Genomic DNA, 22037 nt, shown 5'->3' on the forward strand with positions numbered 1-22037 from the left:
TCATCTACCAAAATCAGATTACTCTAAGAATCCCAGCCCAAGGGAACTGGACTTTTGCCCTAAGACTTAAATAATACCGACTTGCCTCAAGATGATTTTAAAAATCAGTTTGTCACCTTAACTCCACAAGTGGCTCCTGCCTTCCACTGTGGGAATGTGGGCCTGCGGGAGGGATGAGAAGAACCTGGATTATTAGGAGGTAACAGCAAATGAAAAGAAGATGGGAGGACAAAAAGGCTTTCAAGGAAAACGTTTAAAGTAGGTCAAATTGAAAAGTTAAGAGAAGGGACAAAGAACCTTCAGTAAGGAGACAGGGACAGAAGCAGCAGCTCCCAGAACAATGCTCCTCATGAGAGAATGGGAGAAGGGAGAATGTCTTGGCATTACTTCCCATGAAAGTCACTCAGCTCCACATCATCCTTTCTACGCTTGTGAGTGAAAAAGGAGATGACAGGGTACAGCTTGGCCTTCGCCTGAAACCGATGGCCTGCAATGTCAATTTCATATTCTCCGCGGTTGATGAAATCCGCTGTCACCACCTGCTCTTCCCCACTGTCCTCAGAGAAATTGTGCACAAACCCCAGGCATACGTGGCGCTCAAGAGTGTAGCTATAGGCACTACTGGTGGTCTTGCCAGCATACTTCCCATTCCGGTAAATGGGTTCTCCCCACCAAGGCCACAGGTCGAGGTCTGTGTCGTGGTCATCCAGGATGAACATAGCAAGGCGCTTATATACCCCATTCTGCTTCTGCTGCAGCAGGGCATCTCGACCGATGAAATCTATGCCCTGAAAAGAAACAAGGGGAAAAAGCCTCAGATACCAGTCTACATGATGGCCCTTGGCATGTGAAGGTGAGGAGAGAGTGGTAAGTGTGGGAATGCCACACACATATACCCTACATTCCTGCTAGCTTGAGGAAACGATGTTTGAGGCATTGTGAAAATCTGCATCCACAACAGAGACACCAAAGAACTTTTGTAACAGCAAAAGTGCATGCGTCTGTGAACAGATTTCACTCACAAGCCTCAAGAAACAAAAAGTATTAGAAAAGAAAACTGAAAAATCAATCAAGAACAATTGCTAGAGGGATGTCAAGATGGCTCGGCAGGTAAATGCTCTCATCATACAAGCTTAGATTCCTGGGTTAGAGCCCCAGAACCCATGTAAAGGTGGCCCCAAAAAACCAGTTCCACAAAGTCAGTCCATGTGTATGGATGTCCCAATATATATATATGTTCACACAATATATATATATGTATGTGAACAAACTTAACAGTTTATCTCTAATTAAATACAGGTGATTTTAATGAGATACTAACACTTTCACAGCACAAAAAAATAATTGCATATAATCTTTTTACATCTAGTTATATGCAGTGGCCAAAAATACTACAGCTGGACATGATGGCACACACCTTTAATCTCAGCACTTGGGAGGCAGAGGCTGGTGGATCTCTGAGTTCAAGAACAGCCTGGTCTACATAGGAAGTTCCAGGCCAGCTAGGACTATAGTGAGACCCTGTCTCCGAAAAGAGAAAACAAACTCCAGGTGTACTGACAGGGAACTGCTTGAATACAGTGTTGTAAATAAAGCAAGGTGCAAAGTGAACAGCACTAGGTTACAGGTGGTGGAGGAGATCATTCACTGCACACTTGTGCCATGTTCACACTCTAGAACAGAACACACTGCTGTGTGTGAGGAGCCAAGGGGACAGGACACTGGATGAGGCTCAGAGGTGGGAAAGACTCCTCACAGAATAATCTCTTCAACTACAGTTTTCTAAAAAATACCGGGGCTGGAGAGAGCGCTCAGAAGTCAAGAGTCCATGAATTCTGGTAGAGGACCTACAACAGTTCCCAGTGCCCTCTTTTGGCAACTGCACTCAAATGCACACACCTCACACAGACACACATGCATCCACATAATTAAAAGTTTAAATATATTTAAAAAAATAGACAGCTGGCTGTAAGATGACCAACTTAGATAAATACTTGTGGTACATTAATGAATGACCACAATCAACTAAAAAACTTATGCCAGTGTCCCCCGCTTTCTGCACAGTAAAATGTGTAAACAAGGGTTGTCAGGGTACTGGGATCCAGGGGAAGATGTGCATCCCACAGGTGAGGTTCCTGTCCTGAGGACACTATTCCTTGTGATTTACCTGATGCTAGCACTTCCTACCTTCCCTGCTCTCTTCCTATTAGGCAAATCACATGCTCAGCTGAGGGGCACAGGGGGCAGGGGGATATGGATAAATAATACCTTCTCTAACTTCACTCGAGACTCCCCTCCACATTCCAGGGGAGTGGTGAGGGTGTTTAAGTCTTGCCCCCAGAAGGCAAAAAACTTCTCAATTCGGAGACTTCGAAGAGCATAATACCCAGCATTCCGGATTCCATACTTCTGTCCAACGCTCATCACCTCATTGTAGACATGCAGAGCATACTGTATGGAGAGAAGGAGAGTTAGCAGCCAGTGGACTTCCACATAAATTGGGGTGGTGCATCCCATGGATTTTTGGGGAGGCTGCCGGAAACAGATTTTATCATTTTTAACAGTTAATTTTAAACAGATACATTCACATTTTAAAAATAAAACCTTGAAGCTACCGAAGACATGTAGCTTAGTTGGTAGACAGTTTTCCTAGTAGTTACCAGGCTCAGTGGTAGAATACTTGCACATGACCCTTGGTTCAATTCTGGGTAATACACATGCAAAAACAACCTCATTCCATGTATCAAATGACAACTTAGAAAAAAGTATCTGTACAAAAAGTACCTAGAGGGGCTGGAGAGATGGGTCACCAATTAAGAGTATTGGCTGCTCTTGAAGAGAACCTGGGTTCAATTCTCAGCACTCATATGGCCACTCACAACCATCTTTAACTCCAGTCCCAGGGGATCCAATGCCCTATTCTGGCCTCCATGGGCACTGCACAAACATACAGGCAAAACATCCAATTTTTCCACCATAACTTACCCTCCACGGTTGGACTATATTCAAACTGTGAACCAAAATAAGCCCCACCTTGTTAAAAAAAAAAAAGTGTGTATAGTGGGGGAGAAATGAACAATCAAACTGATACAAAAGATCAGGCTCAGTGGTTGAGGTATTTGTGTCCTCATATTAGGACTTAGATTTGATCCCTGGGTCCCACAAAGTGACAAGAGAGAACCAATTCTCAAAATGTATCAACTTTGACTTCCAGCATATACCGTGACACAGGTATGCTCCCCCACACAAAGATACTGCATCAATTAAAAGACCAATAGGGCACTGGGGTGTAAGAGCGGAAGTCTGGTAAGGTGGGTGCCGTCCCAGCTTGATACAAGAAGACAGAGTTTGAAGCCAGCTTGGGCTGCAAAGCCAGACTTGGTTTTGGGGGGTGGGAGATGGGAAGGTAGCATGTTCAAAAGACAAAGAAATGACTAAAAAACTCCAAAGGAAACATCTACTATGACTTATTATGTGACACCTACTTCCCTAGGTGATGGAATAAAAAAAAAAAAAACTTTATAAGAAAATCTCAGGAATACACAAGTAATTTTCTTTCCCCGAGACAGAGTTTCTCTGGGTAATAGCCCTGGCTGTCCTGGAACTCAAATTCACAAAGATCTGCCTAACTCTGCCTCTGGCATTAAAGGCGTGTACCACCACTGCCCGGTTACACAAGTAATTTCATTGGAAAGTAGTACATGCTACAAAGGAAAAGGGTAAAGGAGAGGAATTAGGTAGAAAGACAGCTTTAAATAAGGTCTCACCAAGAAGGTGATGTGGCTGGACACAGTAGCACATTCCTTTAATCCCAGCACTCAGAAGGCAGAAGCAGGGGATCTCTCTAAATTCAAGGCCAACCTGGTCTACACAGTGAGTTCCAGGACAGCCAGAACTGTACTGTGAGACCCTGCCTTAATGAAACAACAACAACAACAAAAAGTGGTAAGAATGCTGGAGAGACCGCTCAGTTAAGAGCACTTGCACTTCCAAAACTCTTCATTAGCTCACCACCACTTGTGACTCCAGTTCCAGGGAATCTCACATCCTCTTCCAGCCTCCTCAGGGCCCTACACACACATGTGCACCACACATAAATTCACGCACATATACATACATATGAAAATAATAAATCGTATGTCTGTGTGTTGGGAAGGGATTATGTGAGTCCTGAAAGGGAATAGTAGTGACTTAGAGATGTCTTTTTTTTTTTCCAGACAGGGTTTCTCTATGTAGTTTTGGTGCCTGTTCTGGATCTCGCTCTGTAGACCAGGCTGGCCTCGAACTCACAGAGATCCGCCTGCCTCTGCCTCCCGAGTGCTGGGATTAAAGGCGTGCGCCACCACCGCCCGGCTGACTTAGAGATGTCTTTGTGGGGAAGGACATGCCAGAAGGAAAGGAAAGTGTGAGGCAGCAAAGCAACAGCCTAACTAGCCACGTTCCAAGACTAGCAGGAATGAGAGCTCCAGAAAAGACAGGCCAAGCTCAGAAGCAAGAGGATGGATGGAAAGACGGTCAGCTCTGCAGACTGACTTTCAATTTCATTCTGCTTCATTCATAAGGGAAGTCAAACTCTACCGGCATAACCAGGCATGTTGGCATACATCTGTAATCCTAGCACTCAGGAGGTGGAGACACCAGGTTCATGAGTTCTAGGCCAGTCTGGGCTATAATACTGAGACCCCAAGACCAACTAAAATAACAAAAACCACAGGAAGGTGACACACACCAGCCCTGGGAAAGCAGAGGCAGGTTGATCTCTGAGTTCAAGGCCAGTTTATTTGTTTGTTTGTTTGATCTCAAACAAACAAACAAAAACAAAGTAACATCAAAAAGTACTAAGAATTGCATATACATCAAAATTACTGATTAGAAATTAGTAAGAATACTACTTCTACAGTAGGTTCTTGTTAGCTGATAGGAACTAGTTAGATGGAGATGATCAGTTTTTATCCATATAACTGATTTCATACGTTTTGAGAAAAAATATGTTGGTGTTTAACTTTTTGGCTGTGAGCCTAGCCTTTGCCAGCGGAGTCATCTCTCTAGTCCACTATGTGTTGGTATTGAGATCCCTAGGGTCTCATCCCAGAGTACATGGAAACGCCTGCTTCCACGCCCACTTGCACAGTGCTGGGCTTATGGGCACGTGTCACCACGCCCACTTGCACAGTGCTAGGCATCAAATCAAGGACTTACATGCTAGAAAAACAGTCCACTAACAGCTACATCCCCAGCCAAGCTTTTGTTTTTTAATGTTTAAACATTTTATTTCTACTCCAGGTCTATGAGTGTTTTGCCTATATGTATGTGTACTATGTGTGGGCCTGGTGCCCACGGAGGTCAGAAGAGGGCAGCTTATCTCCCAGAACCAGAGATACAGATAGTTAGTTGTGAGCTGTCATGTGGGTGCTGAGACAGAATCCAAGCATTCTGTGCTCCCTCAAGTTCTTTTTTTAAAATTAATTAATTAATTTATTTTGGCGATTACATTCCACCTTATATTTTTAAATGAACATAATATTTGCAATTGTAACCATTTTTAAGTTCACAATTCAGTAGCATGAATTACATTCAAAATATTAATTACATTCATGATATTAATTACATTTGTGGTATTCCTTGATTACATTCGCAGTATTCATTCAATAACTATATTTATGATATTCATTATTACATTAATTGTATTGCTTTATTACATTCATGATATTATATCCTGATACTACTGTCTGTTTGTGGGACTTTTCCATCACACAAAACAGAAACTCTGTACTTAGGAAATCATTGCTCTATATTCCTTTCTTCTCCATTTTGAGGTAACATCTAATCTTTCTGTCTCTATGAGTTTGTATATTCTATATGTTTCATGTAATACAATTCTCCAGTAATTGTCTATTTTTTTTTTTTAATATAAAAACATTTTTTTTGAGCCAGGCGGTGGTGGCGCACACCTTTAATCCCAGCACTCGGGAGGCAGAGGCAGGTGGATCTTTGTGAGTTCGAGGCCAGCCTGGTCTACAGAGCAAGATCCAGGAAAAGGCGCAAAGCTACACAGAGAAACCCTGTCTCAAAAAAAAAAAACAAAAACAAAAAAAACAAAAACAAAAAAACAAAACAAAACAAAAAAAAACACATTTTTTTTTTTTGGGGGGGGGTGTTTTTGAGACAGGGTTTCTCTGTGTAGCTTTGCACCTTTCCTGGAACCCACTCTGTAGACTAGGCTGGCCTCGAACTCACAGAGATCCGCCTGCTTCTGCCTCCCGAGTGCTGGGATTAAAGGCGAGCGCCACCACCGCCTGGCTGTAAAAACATTTTATGTACAACTGCAGGAGAAATAATACATAGATAGTTTGAACATAAAAATAGGTTGTAATTCAAAAGTCCAGGGTTATTTGAAACTGGAAAATATTTTCTCTGCAGAAAATAGTAAAAATGATAACATTTCTCAATAAGCCCTTTTAAGCCACATAATAGCTGAATTACACATATAAATATTGGTTAGATTCTGGGATACAGAAGAAACCTATCTTCATCTGTTCAGAGAGCTATGTTTTACTTAAGTTGTGTAAATGAGATTCCTATTCATCTTCCCCTTCACTGTTCGATTTATGGCAGACATTTTTCTATAGGCTAATTCATAATCTAGAAAGATTTTAGCCTCCCCTTCTGAAAATACAGCCAGCATATTCTTTCATCAGCTTAATATGGTATATATTCTTATCCTAATAGTGAAAATGTTTCACTAAAGCTTGCCCAGTGATTGGGCAAAAACAAAACTTACAAGCCACAATCATCCTAGGGTCCCCCGTTAGGTAGCCTCCCTGGATCTGTGGGTTGCAGTCTGATTGTCCTTTGCTTTATATCTAGTATCCACTTATGAGTGAGTACACACCATGTTTGTCCGAGTCTGGGTTACCTCACTCAGGATGATATTTTCTAGTTCCATCCATTTGCCTGTAAATTTCACACTGTCATTGTTTTTCTCTGCTGAGTAGTACTCCATTTTGTACATGGACCACATTTTCTTAATCCATTCTTCAGTTGACGGGCATCTAGGTTGTTTCCAGGTTCTGGCTATTACAAACAGTGCTGCTATGAACATAGTTGAGCATGTATCTTTGTGGTATGATTCAGCATTCCTTGGGTATATGCCCAAGGGTGGTATGGCTGGGTCTTGAGGTAGATCGATTCCCAATTTTCTGAGAAACCACCATACTGATTTCCACAGTGATTATACAAGTTTGCACTCCCACCAACAGTGGAGGAGTGTTCCCCTTGCTCTGCATCCTCTCCAACATTGACTGTCCTTAGTGTTTTTGACCATAGCCATTCTGACAGGTGTAAGGTGGTATCTCAGGGTCGTTTTGATTTGCACTTCTCTGATGACTAAGGATGTTGAGCATTTCCTTAAATGTCTATTTGAGATTCTTTTGAGAATTCTTTGTTTAGCTCTGTAGCCCATTTTTTAATTGGATTGTTCAGTATTTTGATGTCTAGTTTCTTGAGTTCTTTATATACTTTGAAGATCAGTCTTCTGTCATATGTGGGGTTGGTGAAGATCTTTTCCCATTCTGTAGGCTGTCTTTTTGTCTTATTGACCGTGTCTTTTGCCCTACAAAAGCTTCTCAGTTTCAAGAGGTCCCATTTATTAATTGTTGCTCTCAGTGTCTGTGCTACTGGTGTTATATTTAGGAAGTGATCTCCTGTGCCAATGCATTCAAGACTACTTCCTACTTTCTCTTCTATCAGGTTCAGAGTAACTGGATTTATGTTGAGGTCTTTGATCCACTTGGACTTGAGTTTTGTGCATGGTAACAGATATGGATCTATTTGTAATCTTTTACATATAGACGTCCAGTTATGACAGCACCATTTGTTGAAGATACTTTCTTTTTTCCATTGTATAGTTTTGGCTTGTCAAAAATCAGGTGTTCGTGTGTGTGGATTAATGTCAGGGATGGTGATGCCTCCAGAAGTTGCTTTATTGTACAGGATTCTTTCAGCTATCCTGGGTTTTTTGTTTTTCCATATGAAGTTGAGTATTGTTCTTTCCAAGTCTGTGAAGAACTGTGTTGGGATTTTGATGGGGATTGCATTGAATCTGTAGATTGCTTTTGGTCAGACTGCCATTTTTACTATGTTAATCCTACCTATCCATGAGCACGGGATATCTTTCCGTTTTCTAATACCTTCTTCAATTTCTTTCTTCAGAGACTTAAAGTTCTTATCATATAGGTCCTTCACTTGTTTAGTTAGTGTTACCCCAAGATATTTTATAGTATTCATGGCTATTGTAAAGGGTGATGTTTCTTTGCTCCCTCAAGTTCTTAGTTTTAAAATGAATGTATCTCTTTAACATTAACTGTTAAAAATCATAAAACCTCTTTCCTGAAGCCTACTTCATGGGACATACCACTCAAACCCGGCAGTGTTCAGGAACTTTGGGAAACTGGTAGCCCTGCCCAGAGGCCCTGGAAAAGAAAGACTGAGCCCTCTCACCTCTATGGGAATGTACAGCATGAATCCTGGCTCTCCTGTGTGAGTCATACTCATCACGCGGATCCCATTTGCATAGCCCACACTCATCTCCTGCAAGGAAAAAGAAAGCAGTCAGCGCTAGTCCCTCATGCTGGTCAGGAGACTCAGTGCCTCAGGGGAACCCTGTCAGTGCCTACCCTCTGTTGACTCCTACGAGAGATAGAAACCAAGGAATGCATTCCATCCTGAAACACATCTCTTCTTATCAATATTACCATTTCCAGTTTCAGGTAAGCTGATGATGACAAGTGGTAGTATATTCTTTGCTAAGTACAAAATATTTTTCTTTACCAAATCTTGTTACAACACTTGGGTTAGCCAAGTAGCATCAGAAACAATAAAGACCAATCAAATGTCTTCTCTGGGGGACTCTGTAAACAAATTTCGGGCATCTGCCACACAAAAGACAATGCCCACAGAACACAATTCATCTACTCTGGGACCAGAGACTCAGATTCTTAGGTTACAGCTGCTCAGCTGCCTTAAAAGGTTCACTGATATAATTGTTGCTATAAGGGAAGTGGTAAGTCTGAGACAGCACCAACACAAGTCTCTTCCACAGGAATTTTGACAAGATATGGCACTTGCCAGGCAAAGGGGTATGGGTTAGATCATTCTTTAAAATCCAGAGAAGCCTGTGGAGGGATCTGCTCACTAACGTGGAAATTTTCTCTGCCTGAGAGAACAGAGGAAATTATTAAACAATTTGATATGAAAATCTCAACTCAGGGTTGAACTTCTAAGAGCCTCCGTACCGATGGCTGAGCAGATGCATACTACAAGTTACCAAGTGGCTGTGTAACTGCCTCCTGGAAAGTACTCAGTTACTCAGTTGTAGTGCGTGTCAGACAACTAGTTGTGTATGTTGTTTAGGGGTCAGCTATACCATTTCTTCCCTGAAGATGCCATATGTATAAAAGTTACTGTGTGCGTAAAAACAAAAGAAACAAATATAAGGAGAAAGAATCTGACCTCAATGTGCATTCACCTTTATCTTTTGGTGTTCATTGTCCATCTCTTTTACTTAAAAGTTTAATCCAACTGTAACTGTAATTCTTGCTTGATATATGTAATTTTGCTAGGTTAAAGTTAAAACCTTCCTTCTGTTTACAAAGAAAAAGGGAAGTGATGGGGGAATGTCTTTTTGTAGGCTGTGAATTTGTGTTGCTCTGATTGGTTGATAAATACAGCTGTTTGGCCAATGGTGAGGCAGAATAGAGTTAGGTGGGACATTCTAACTAGAGAGGAAGAAGTTAGAACAGAACAAAAAGGAGACGCCAGCCACCACCAAAGGAACAACATGCCAGCAGACCGGTAAGCCACGGCCACGTGGCAACTTATAGACTAATAGAAATGGGTTAACTTAAGATATAAGAACTAGGTAGCAAGAAGCCTGAGCCATTAGGCCAAACAGTTTAAATAATATAAGCGTCTGTGTGTTTATTTGGGTCTGAGTGGCTGTGGGCCCAGGCAGGACTGGAGATAATTCCAGCTATATCCAACTGCTACAGAAACCAGCAAATTTACAGATCTGACATTCAAATAAGTTAAATCTACTTCAGAGAATATCCTAATCCTTATTAAATAAAGCAAGCTTAAAAAGTATAAAGTAGCTGGGCGGTGGTGGCGCACGCCTTTAATCCCAGCACTCGGGAGGCAGAGCCAGGCGGATCTCTGTGAGTTCGAGGCCAGCCTGGACTACCAAGTGAGTTCCAGGAAAGGCACAAAGCTACACAGAGAAACCCTGTCTCAAAAAACCAAAAAAAAAAAAAAAAAAAAAAAAGTAAAAAGTAAAAAATAAAACTTGCTTGGTCATTTTGCTTGCTTAATAAAGGCCAAAACACTATGTAAGTATTAACACCACATTAAGAATACCAACCTGATACCACTATAAAAGAAATCATCTCTAACATTTACAAAACAGAAATTCTGCTAGGTATGGGCTCAGTTGGTAGAGTGCTTACCTAGTATACATGGAGCCATGGGTTTGATTTTCAGCACCATATAGACCAAGTATAACCCAAGTACATACACACCTACAATCCAGCACTTGGGAAAGATCAGAAGTATAAGGTCATCCTCAGCTACATAACAAGTTTGAGACCAGCATGCACCACATGAGACTCCCATCACAAACATTTAATTACTAGCACCTACCTTGCAAAACAGAGTTGGAAAGTGGTCTGGAGTCATAGGGGCATAGGACAACTCAGACAGCACATCCACAGCCCGAGGGCCAATCAGATTGAGGGCTATATGGAAAAGAACAAGAGATGTCCAGCCTCTCCAGGGGAACAGCTGAGGCAATGCAAAAGGTCTCTTCGGAACTTGCCCACTGTCTTTGTTTCTTTACCTACTACTGTGATAAAATACACGGGCAAAACAACTTACAGCACAGTTATTTCAGTTCACAGCCACAGTCAGCCCATCATGTAAGGGCAGTCAAAGCATTGGAAGCTTGAAGCAGTCGGCCACATGACACCCATAATTGGGGAACACTGACAAGTGAGTGCTGCTGACTGTTTAATTCACTTTCTCTGTTTATTCAGTCCAGGATTCAGGTCAGGGGATGGTGCTGCCCACAGTGGGTGGTTCGTTCTACCTCAATTGATACGGTAATTGCCCACAGGCATGTACATTTATCTGCCAGGTGATTCTAGATTTTGTCAAATTGGCATTAAGACTAACCACCACATCCACCTAGGACCTAGCCTAGAGCTGGTGAGACTTGTAAAAGTGTCCTCTTAGCCAGGTGGTGGTGTCGCACACCTTTAATCCCAGCACTTGGGAGGCAGAGGCAGGCAGATCTCTGTGAGTTCGAGGCCAGCCTGGGCTAGAGTGAGTTCCAGGACAGGAGCAAAGCTACACAGAGAAACTCTGTCTCAAAAACAAAACAAAAAACAAAACAAAACAAGCAAACAAAAAAAGTGTCCCTTTACTTAGGGACCTGGGGTACAATGGCAAGGACCTGGGCTCTGGCACACACACCTCTGCTGACAGACCTGCTAAACGCAGCTGCTAACTAGCAGGTGTGAAGAGCCTGGCTACTGTGGTTCTTCTCCCAAGTTGACAGGAAGGGTGTATTTTATAGTCTCCTCTGCAGTGAGTTTAGGGTCATGAGAACAAGGCCTAGCCAAGAGGAGACTTCCAGGGCTGGCCATATACCATTACTGTATAGTTCTCTTTCTCTTCCTACATGATCAAGGTAGCCCCAATCCCAAATTAGTACCTGGAAAACTATCTACTCACCCTAGATTCTGCTGCCTATGACAAAATTACACATAATTGCTCTAGTACAGGCTAGAACATACTCAGTGTTCAAGAATATTCTGTTGTTTGACAAGCTAGAAGCAAAAAGTTAATCATAATTGCTACTAGTGAGAATGAAGGCCTAGGTGAGATGAATAGGTTCAATGAGATGAATGCAAGTCAGTTTTCTCCTTCTACCACGTGGTTCCCAGGGATAGAACTCAAAAAAAAAAAAAAATTGTCAATTATCAAAAAAAATGTCTTGTTTTCCTTTAAAAGATGTATGGGAGTGGGTGGGTGTTGAGACAGGTTCTCTGTATAATAGCTCTGGCTGTCCTGGCATTTGCTTTGCAGACCAGGCCGGCCTCAAACTCAAAGAGATCCACCTGCCTCTGCCTCCTGAGTGCTGAGATTAAAGGTGTGCACCATCTTACCTGGGTAAAGATGTATTTTTTTAAGGAATACACAGTTTTTGGTTTGGGTTTTGTTTTGTTGTTGTTGTTGTTTTGTTTGTTTGTTTTTTTGAGACAGTCCTGGCTGTCCTAGAACTCACCATGTAGACCAGACTCACAGAGATCTACCAACCTCTGCCTCCTGAGTGTTGGGATTAAAGGTATGCATATTTTATGCACATGGGTGTTTTGCATATATCTGTGCACCACATGTATGCAGTACCCATGGGGGCCAGAAGAGGATACTGGATGTGAGCTGCCATGTAGACACTAGTAAGTAAACCAGGGAACCTCTGGAAGAACAACCAGTGCCCTTAACTGAGACATCTTTCCCCAGCCCCGAAGATTTTTTTATTTTTATTTTATGTCTATGAGTGTTTGTCTTCATGAATGTATATGCACCACATTTATGCAGGTATATATGGAGTGTCAAAAGAGGGCATCCGATCCCCTGAAACTGGGGTTATAGGCAGTTGTGAGCTGCCCTATGGGTGTTAGGAACAGAATCCTTGGTCCTCTACAAGAACAGACAGTGCTTTTAACTGCTGAACCATCGCTTAAAGAATGTCTCTTTACACTAATTCTGATTCCCATTTGTAAAAGTCAAATGTAAGTGAGGCATATGTAATATACAAGACAATCTAGACCTGCTTCTTTACTTGGCTGCCCCAGAAGGCTGATTACCTGTATATTTCCAGGTGACATCCTCCAGTAACAAGTTGCTATCTTTCGGCATGTATTTGTTAAGCCAGGCCCAACAGTGGACCTGCTGGTCAGTTGGAGAGATCATGAAGAAACTGAAAATGAAAACCCCACCCCCCAAAAAAATAATCAAAATCAAAAGGCAGAGAAAGAATCAAGAACCAATCAAGTTCTTGTGTAGTTTCAAAGCCCACTGAGAACTCTTGGAAACAATCTCCTGTCTTTAAGGAAGCTAGTTCACCAATTCTAGATTCTATACCAACAATGGCAAAATTACACAGACTTATTATTAAGTCATAAAGAATCCTCTCCCATTAGAGTAACTAACGTCTACATCCAGTTTTCCATAATACAACTTCTGTTGTTGTTTTGTGTTTTTAGTCAGATCTAGTCTCACTCTATAGCCCAAGCCAGCCTCGAACTCCTCATGTAGCCCAAGTTGGCCTCAAACTTGTGGTCAACCTGCTTCAGACACCTGACATTACAGGTATGAGCCACCACACCCAACCTGGGTTTCTTCTTTTTGTTTGCCCTTGCTGACTTATTTATAGCTGCCTAATGATTAAGACAGGAGTTTATGAAATAGTTTCTGAATCCCTAAGACTATGGGCTCCCAGAGAAGTATTAAGAGCTCTGCTTCCAGAGACCGTAAAGTATCCGTTTAATGGAAGGAGCAGAAGGGGATGGCAGCTCGGCTCACCTGCGTTTGTTCAGGCGTGCAATGCTGCAATCGTTTTCATACCCTCCATATTCATTGAGCATGCCCGTATGCACAATGTGGCCTACAGGCACATCCAGGTCATTGGAGAAAACATACTGCAGACTTTCTAATGCCTGATCCCCAGTGGACTGTAAGGAAAGGGATAAGGCAGGGACAGTAAACACGGATCACCTAAGAGCATAACCATCCAGCACTGCACCTTACTGAGAAAATTCAATGACACAACACCCACAGGACAGTATTTGCATGTTTACTTTCCCGTAAGAAGCCACGAGGAAAGTTAGCCACCAGTACTTAAGATAAATGGGCCATTCTAGGGAAATTAAAAACTATATTATAGGAGCTAAAAATATGAGTATACAGATGAACCACTGAAACAGTCTAGAGTTCTTTCAGAATCAGTTTTAAAGTAGCAGATGAAAAATGGGCATTTGGGGGATGGAGAGATGGCTCAGTGGTTAAGAGAATTGACTGCTCCTCCAAGTCTTGAATTCAATTCCCAGCACCCAGGGGATGGCTCACAACTATCTATAACTAGAGCCCCACAGGATTCAATGGCCTCTTCTGATGTGCAGATACACATGCAACAAAACACTCATATACATAAACAAATCTTTGCTGGGCTGGTGACACTCACCTTTAATCCCAGCACCCAGGAGGCAGAGGCAAGCAGATCTCTCTGAATGAGAGGCCAGCCTGGTCTAAGAGCAAGTTCCAGGACAGCCAGGGTTACACAGAGAAACTCTGGCTCAAAAAAACAAAACAGGCATTTAGGGGCTGGAGAGGTGGCTCAGCAGTTAAGAGTACTGGCTGTTCTTCCAGAGGACCCAGATCAATTCCCAGAACCCACTTGGCAGCTCACAGCCATTTGTAACTCCAATCCCAGGGGACTCTAGTGCCCTCTTCTGGCTTTCACAGGCACTGCATGCACATGGTACACAGGCATACATTCAGACAAATAACCATACACATAAAATTTAAAAATAACAAGAAAAATAGATGAAGGAAAAACATCATGCAATAAGTAAAAATGCTTCCCACCCTGCTGTTTTGGTCCCCAAATACTTACAGTTATTTCAAACTTTGTGAAAGAAGACATGTCAATGACACACACAGCCTCCTTACAGCACTTGACTTCTGACTCCACAATGTCAAACCAGTCTGGCTTGTAGAAAGTCTTGCTCTGTTCCAATGCAAGAAGGTCTATGAAACAGAAAAAACAAGGTGGGAAGAAAGAGTTTTGATACTGAAGAGTCCCTCATAAATTTTGTTATGACCTACAAGATTTTATTTTTTAATTCTTCCAGGAATACATTCTAGCTATATGTACTTACTAATTACCAGTTTTAAGAAGGGGGTAGAAGGAATTGGTTCAGTAGTTAGAGTGCCTATGCAAGCCTGAGGACCTGAGTTTGAGTCCCCAGCACAAACACACACATACACATACAAAGCTAGGTGTAGCAGTGTACTCCTATAATACCAGCAGTGATGGGTAAAGACAAGAGGATCCCGTGGGCCTCCTGGCCAGCCAGTTTAGGCAATCAGTGAACTCCAGGTTCAGTGAGAAAATCTGTCTGAAAAAGTAAGGTGGAGAATAATAGAGAAAACACACGACATCAATGTCTGGTCTATACAAGAGTGCACATACACCTAGACACATATTCATACAACACACACACACACACACACACACACACACACACACACACACACACGAAGCCAAGTGTGGTGGCTTGTGCCTATAATCTCAGCACTTAAGATGCTGAAATAAGAGGACTGATGAGGATGCAAAGCCAACCCAAAATACAAAGTTCTAGGCTAAAGTGTGAGATTCTGTCTCAAAATGAAGAAAGAGACAGACAGCAGACACTTCTTACCATTATTGGGTGGAACAAAGTATTTTGGCCTCTCAAATCCATGTTTCTCCATCCATCTGGCTCCTTGAGCATCCAGCCGGTCATAAAGAGGAGATGTACGTAACTGCCTCCCAGTCTGGAAGTCCCAACGGGGAACCTTCAGATCGTACATCAGAGCTAGAACAGATTACACACAGTGTGTCAGCTGGGCATGGAAGCACAGGCTTAGAATCCCAGAGACCTGAGTGGTTCAACGAGAAGAACTTCCAATTCAAGGACTATCTGGGCATCCAATGGGTTCCAGCCAAGCCTGGCAGCTTGTGGTGGTTTGAATGAGAATGGGTCCCACAGGCTCATTATTTGAATGTTAGGTCCCCAGCTGGTGGAACTGTTTTGGGAAGAATTAGAGGTGTGGCCTTGTTGGAGAAGGTATGTCACTGGGGGTGGGTTTTTTTTTTTTTTTAAGATTTATTTATTTATTATGTATACAGAAGAGGGCACCAGATCTCATTACAGATGGTTGTGAGCCACCATGTGGGTGCTGGGAATTGAACTCAGGACCTCTGGAAGAGCAGTCAGTGCTCTTAACCTCTGAGCCATCTTTCCAGCTGGTGGGGGGGGGGGTGAGGTTTCAAAATCTCGCACCAGGCCCAGTGTCCCTCTCTCTGCCTCCAACTTGCAGATAAAATGTAAACTCTCAGCTACTGCTCTAGTACCAATCCTGCCTGCTGCCCACCGTAACTGTCATGGACTCACCCTCTGAAAGTGCACAAGCCCCCAGTTAAACGCCTTCTTTTACAAGTTACCTTGGTCATGTGTCTCTCCATAGCAATAGAACAGTGACAAGGACAGCAACTTAGCAAGACCCTGTCTCAAAGTAAAAACTCAAAAACAAAGCGAAGGACTGAGGCAGATACACACTTGCCTAGCATGCATGAGGCTCTGGGGTTCAGTTGCCATACCATTAAAAGAAAAAGGTGGGGTGGGGGTTGGAACGAAGTCTCAGCAGTTTTGAGCACTGGCTGTCCCTCTAGAGGACCTGGGTTTAGACACAGGGCACTGCTACATACTAGCTGCAAGTCCTATTCTTTCCTATTTCTAGAGGTAAGCATGGTCCAATATACTGATAATGTTCCTAAGTGTCAAATGGGGCATAAGTCCCTATCCTCAGACCTGAAATAGCCACACAAGAAACCCAATTCAAAGCAGTTATTAGAGAGCTAAGGGAAATCCCCAATGATAAAATAAGCCACTTCAAAGATTGCTGAGTGCGATGCAATTAGAATAAAGGTACACTTACGCATGACTTCCATGACCCGGTGGCGCAGAAAGGTGCGGCTGCTCTGGAGGGCTCCAAAGCGCTGCAAATCCAATTCCCAGACATTTTCAGAGGGATAACCATATACCATCCATTCAGCAAGGAACCTGTTTAAAATGGAGACAAAAAGCTGTTGGGCTTCAGATGATACACAGAGAACAATTTAAATAATATCATACAATCAAAAACCAACAGAAGCTGGGTGGTGGTGGCGCATGCCTTTAATCCCAGCACTCAGGAGGCAGAGGTAGGCGGATCTCTGTGAGTTCGAGGCCAGCCTGGGCTACAGTGTGAGTTCCAGGAAAGGTGCAAAGCTACACAGAGAAACCCTGTTGAGGGGGCGGGGGCGGGGGGGGGGGGGGGGGGAGAACCAATGGAATTGGGCTGGAGAGATGGCTCATCAGTTAAAAGTGCTGGCTGCTTTTCCAGGACCCAGATTCAATTCCCAGCACCGACATGGCAGCTCACAACTGTCTGTAACTCCAGTTCCAGAGGATCTGAAGCTCTCACACAGACATACATACATGCAGGCAAAACACCAATGCACATAAAATGAACAAACATGGATCCAAGTACTGTTCTCATAAAACCACTATTTTTTTTTTTTTTAGTCAGGGTCTCTCTATACATAGCCCTGGCTGTCCTGGAACTCATTATGTAGACCAGGCTAACCTCAGACCCACAGATATCTGCCTGCCTCTGCTTCCCAAGTGCTGGGAGTACCAGTGCGAGCCACCACATCCAGCTTTTGAGGTTTTGTTGTTTCGTTTTGTTTTGTTTTTTAATGTGTTTGGGTGTTTTGACTGCATATAAATTTGTGTACCAAGAAAAATGGTACTTGCAGAGGCCAGAAGAGAGTACTGGATCTGCTGAGACTCGAATTACAGATGGTTGTAAGCTGCCAAGTAGGGGCTGAATTTGAACCCTGGGTCCTTTGGAAGAGCAGGTGTGCTCTTAACTGCTGAGCCATCTCTCTAGCATCATTATGAAGATTTTAACTCTAATAATAGGATCCCTTAGAGCATGTTCAAGATGTAAGCCATATCTATGAGGAAATTTATGGTTGTTTTGTTTTTTTATAAACAGTCACTTGGAGGGTATTATACAGTTATCTAACCATGTCTTTGATCCAAATATTTCTGGTAACTCTTCTGTTTTCAGAGCCATTTGGTAAATCACTCAAAGATATTGACTTCATGATTTAATTTGTGTTCCTTTATTTTTACTGTGTGTGTGTTCCTGATGGGAGCTGGCTCTTGTGAAGGTCAGAGGATAACAGCCCCTGCCTCCCCCTCTACATAGATTCCTAATTGAACTTAGGTTGCCAGGCTTGTGCAAAAAGCTCCTGTAGCCGGGCGGTGGTGGCGCACGCCTTTAATCCCAGCACTCGGGAGGCAGAGCCAGGCGGATCTCTGTGAGTTCGAGGCCAGCCTGGGCTACCAAGTGAGTTCAGGAAAGGCGCAAAGCTACACAGAGAAACCCTGTCTCGAAAAACCAAAAAAAAAAAAAAAGCTCCTGTATCCACTCAGTCATCTCACCAGCTCCCCATGGTCCCTGGACAAATACTTTAATTATGATGAAATACAGTTGATCCTTAACAAGCACGGTTTTGGACAGAGCAGATCTATTTATATCTGGACTTTTTGTAATTGTTGTTTTATGACAATTGGGAAAAATTTTTCATTTAGCCTACAAATAACAAAAACATTGAGAGTTAGAAGGGCTGGAGAGATGGCTCAGCAAATTAAGAGTGCACATTTTGGCCTCAGCAAGGTATTCCAGAATGTATCAAATACATATAGATAAATCTATTGCATTATTTACTAGCACAAAATATATACAAATATATTTTAATACATAACAAATTCAAATTAGTTTTTTAGGGGGAGATCTTGGGTTTTTTAAAAACAGTTTCTTACTCTTTTTTTTCCCCCATGAGACAGGATTTCTCTGTATAACAGCCCTGGCTGTCCCGGAGTTCAATCTATAGACCAGGCTGGCCTAGAACTCACAGAGATCCTCCTGCCTCTGCCTCCCAAGTGCTGGGATTTAAAGGCATGCACTACCATACCTGGCCCCGGTTTCTCACTCTCTTAACCCAGACCGAACGGAAATTACTGTGTAGTCCAGGCTGGCCTCAAACTCACTGCAATCGTCCCCTCAGCCTCCTAAGAGCTAAGATTACAAGCATGTGTCACCATAGCCAGATGATCAATTTTTTTAAAAAACCTGAGAATAAGGTCTCCTATGCTGCTGAAAATGACCTTGAACTCCTGATCCTCCTGCCTTTACCTCCCAAGGGCTGGGATTATAGGATAGAGCATGGACAACTGATTAACTATTTTTAAGTGTGGTGATTCAGTGGAATTAAGTACATCTACACTACTATGTAATCACGACCACAATCCATTTCTAGAACACATTTCATCTTGCAAAATTGAAACACCAGACCTATTTAACAGTAACTCCCCACCTTCTCTTTCCCTAGCAAGCATTATTTTTCTTTCTGTTCTTAAGACTACTCTAAGTACCTCACATAAATGAAATTGTACAGTATTTGTATCCTTCTGTGTCTGGCTTATTTATTTTTGAACTAGGGTCTCACCATGTAGCCCTGGCTGGCCTGGAACTCTCATCATGAAACAGGCTGGCCTCAAATTCACAGAGATCTACCTGCCTCTGCCTCCCCAGCTTGGATTAAAGGCATGTGGCACCATCCCCAGCTGATAAGTACCTATTTTTAAACTAAAATTTTAGTTGCCTAGCTTGATTGCCCATTTCACTTACCATACCCGGCTACTTCTAACCTTACACAGTTAAAACAATAACATTTGTTACAAATGAAAAGTTAAAAAAAAAAAAATTTCCACAGGGTCTGTGACTAACTAAATGACTGAGCTCCCAAAATATTTTATATAGTAACATTTATGGAATATGAGGAAAACTTCCCAAAGTAATTATTATCAACATTACTATCTGGTTACAGAACATATTAACAATGAATAATCTGAAAGGGAAAAACCTGGCAAGCTGAGGTGTCCACAGGTGACTCTATGGAAAAAGACTTACTTTCCAGCTCCTCCACCCAACGACAGGCCAGCAGAGTTCATCCCTGCCAGGACAAAGTAGCCCTGTACTACAGGAGACTCGCCCATGATGCACTTCATGTCTGGTGTGAAGGTCTCAGGGCAATTCACCAACTTCAAAATCTCCAGAGTCTCCAATACTGGCATCCTACGCAGGAGGGAACTCAACAGGGGCTCTGAGCAATCAAAACAAACCCAAACAGAGTCCTCACCTTTAGGGAAGTAAATTTTTTCAAGTTCTTATACTTTTTACTCCTCCTTCCAAAAAAATCCTCTAGGGGAGATTTTTCTAAGAGTCATTTGGTCAGTTATCAGAAAAAAGAAAGCTTGGTGGAATTACAGAACACACCTACAAAACGCCTGGCATTCAGAGTAAGAAAAACATACTCTTCAAAGGCAAGGAGCCTCAGAACAAAGTAATACATGAGGCTATGGGCAGTAATCTCAAAGGAGTCAGGGTGTGGGAAAGGTCTTGCAGACCACCTAATGTTTCCATGAAAGACAGTGTTTCCCTAGGTTTGCACCTTGTTCTATGCTATCTCTGGCCACTGTCCCATGGAACAGCAGTAATGGATGGAAACAGGAGTAACTGGTTGATGGGCATAGGGTTTAAAGTTTCCCATGAGCAGCTGCTTATTTTTTTTAAAGTCTATCACAGATGGGAGATGGGTATCTTTTCCCTTTTTCTTTTTTTTTTTTTTTGGTTTTTCGAGACAGGGTGGGTATCTTTTTATACCCTTCCCATTTATGACCATGTAACTACAATAATTATTCAATAAAAACAATTAAAGTTATTTAAAGACTTCATAAAGACCACATTAGCAAAAAAATCTACTTTCACAATCCTCCTGCCTCAGTTTCCACATGATGGGATTACATGAAGGCATACATCACCATGCCCGGCTAATAGTTCAGCTTTGTAGAAACTCTTCAATTTCATGAAAGTCTTACCAAAGGAAGCCCCCCCCCTTCTAGTCTAAAGTATCAGCAGTGATTTAACTAAATAAATGATGAGTCAAGTTCATTTAACATAGGCCATAGACCCCTGAATCTAACCAGTAACCATATCCTTAGACCAGGGAAACTAGACCATTCTTCATGATTACTTTTGTGCTTCCTGGAGTTGTCTTAAAGAACTATTCATGAAAATGTCTTTAAATATATAACATCTTAGAAAAGTAGAAGGCATTGTTGTTATAATTTACTTCACATACCAAAGTGATCCCAATCTTCCCTCAGGTTCTGAATTTCCAACTGGTTCTTGCCCTCGGTGAAAATAGGTTTTGGGTTCTTCTCAAAGCCTCCAGACAAGATGCCACCCTGCCAGTTCCTGATGTAAATTCTTCCATCAGCATCCACAATAGCTGAAGAAGAAAAACAACAAGGAAGGAGAGTGAAGAAAAAAACAAGGGGTTAGAGACCAGCCAGATTCCTAGATGGAGAGAAACAGAAAACACTCATGAGTGACTTTACAAACAGTACAGCATTCAACAAATACAGTCAACCATTAGTTTTGGGGGGATCATCCCACTCAGGGTTACAGAGAACATGGTTTCTCTGATTATCCCAAACATTACTGGGCACCTAAAAGTTTTGCCAATACCTCACAACCAAACTTATCATCACGGTGCCTAGCCAAAGTCTAACAGGAAAGGGAGGTGCAGAATTCACTATCTGAAATCGTATCAAAAGCCTTCTAAGCTAGGCATGCCTGCCTCTGCCTCCATGCCCACAAAAGTGAGTTCCAAGCCAGCCAAGACTATACAATGAGACCCTCATCTCAAAAAAGAAAGCCGGTGACAGCAGTGGAGGCAGCAGCGGTGGAGGCGGCGGCAGCGGCGGCACACACCTTTAATCCCAGCACTCAGGAGGCAGGGGAATCTTTGAGTTTGAGGCCAGCCCAGTCAACAGAGTAAGTTCCATGACAGCTGAGCTACACAGAGAAACCCTGCCTCAAAAAACTAAAAATAAAACAAAATGAAACCCACCTTTTCTCCCTTCAGGTTTGTAACAATTAAACTATCTAAGTAGATGGCCTACCTATGCACTTCTACAACTGATACCATTCAAGTTAAAAATGCAAAAGTTATATTCCTAATTCTCAATGACCTCTAT

At 42.4% G+C, this 22037-nt stretch overlaps 1 protein-coding gene across 1 annotated transcript in view; it reads right to left on the bottom strand.

Moving 5' to 3' along the window:
• Positions 1–238: 238 nt before the first annotated feature.
• The window catches only part of Pdpr (pyruvate dehydrogenase phosphatase regulatory subunit), a 43303-nt gene continuing 21504 nt past the window's right edge, over positions 239–22037 (bottom strand). The window contains exons 8-18 of the mRNA XM_059263990.1: positions 21137–21286; positions 19906–20098; positions 16819–16943; positions 15540–15695; positions 14732–14865; positions 13642–13790; positions 12924–13036; positions 10696–10790; positions 8500–8589; positions 2269–2451; positions 239–788 (exon numbers count right to left, since the gene is read on the bottom strand). Of these exons, the coding sequence (XP_059119973.1) occupies positions 384–788; positions 2269–2451; positions 8500–8589; positions 10696–10790; positions 12924–13036; positions 13642–13790; positions 14732–14865; positions 15540–15695; positions 16819–16943; positions 19906–20098; positions 21137–21286 (1793 nt within the window). The 3' untranslated portion in view covers positions 239–383. The remainder of the gene's footprint in view (positions 789–2268; positions 2452–8499; positions 8590–10695; positions 10791–12923; positions 13037–13641; positions 13791–14731; positions 14866–15539; positions 15696–16818; positions 16944–19905; positions 20099–21136; positions 21287–22037) is intronic.

This window comes from Peromyscus eremicus, chromosome 5 (assembly GCF_949786415.1).
Source record: "Peromyscus eremicus chromosome 5, PerEre_H2_v1, whole genome shotgun sequence".
Lineage (NCBI taxonomy): Eukaryota > Metazoa > Chordata > Mammalia > Rodentia > Cricetidae > Peromyscus > Peromyscus eremicus.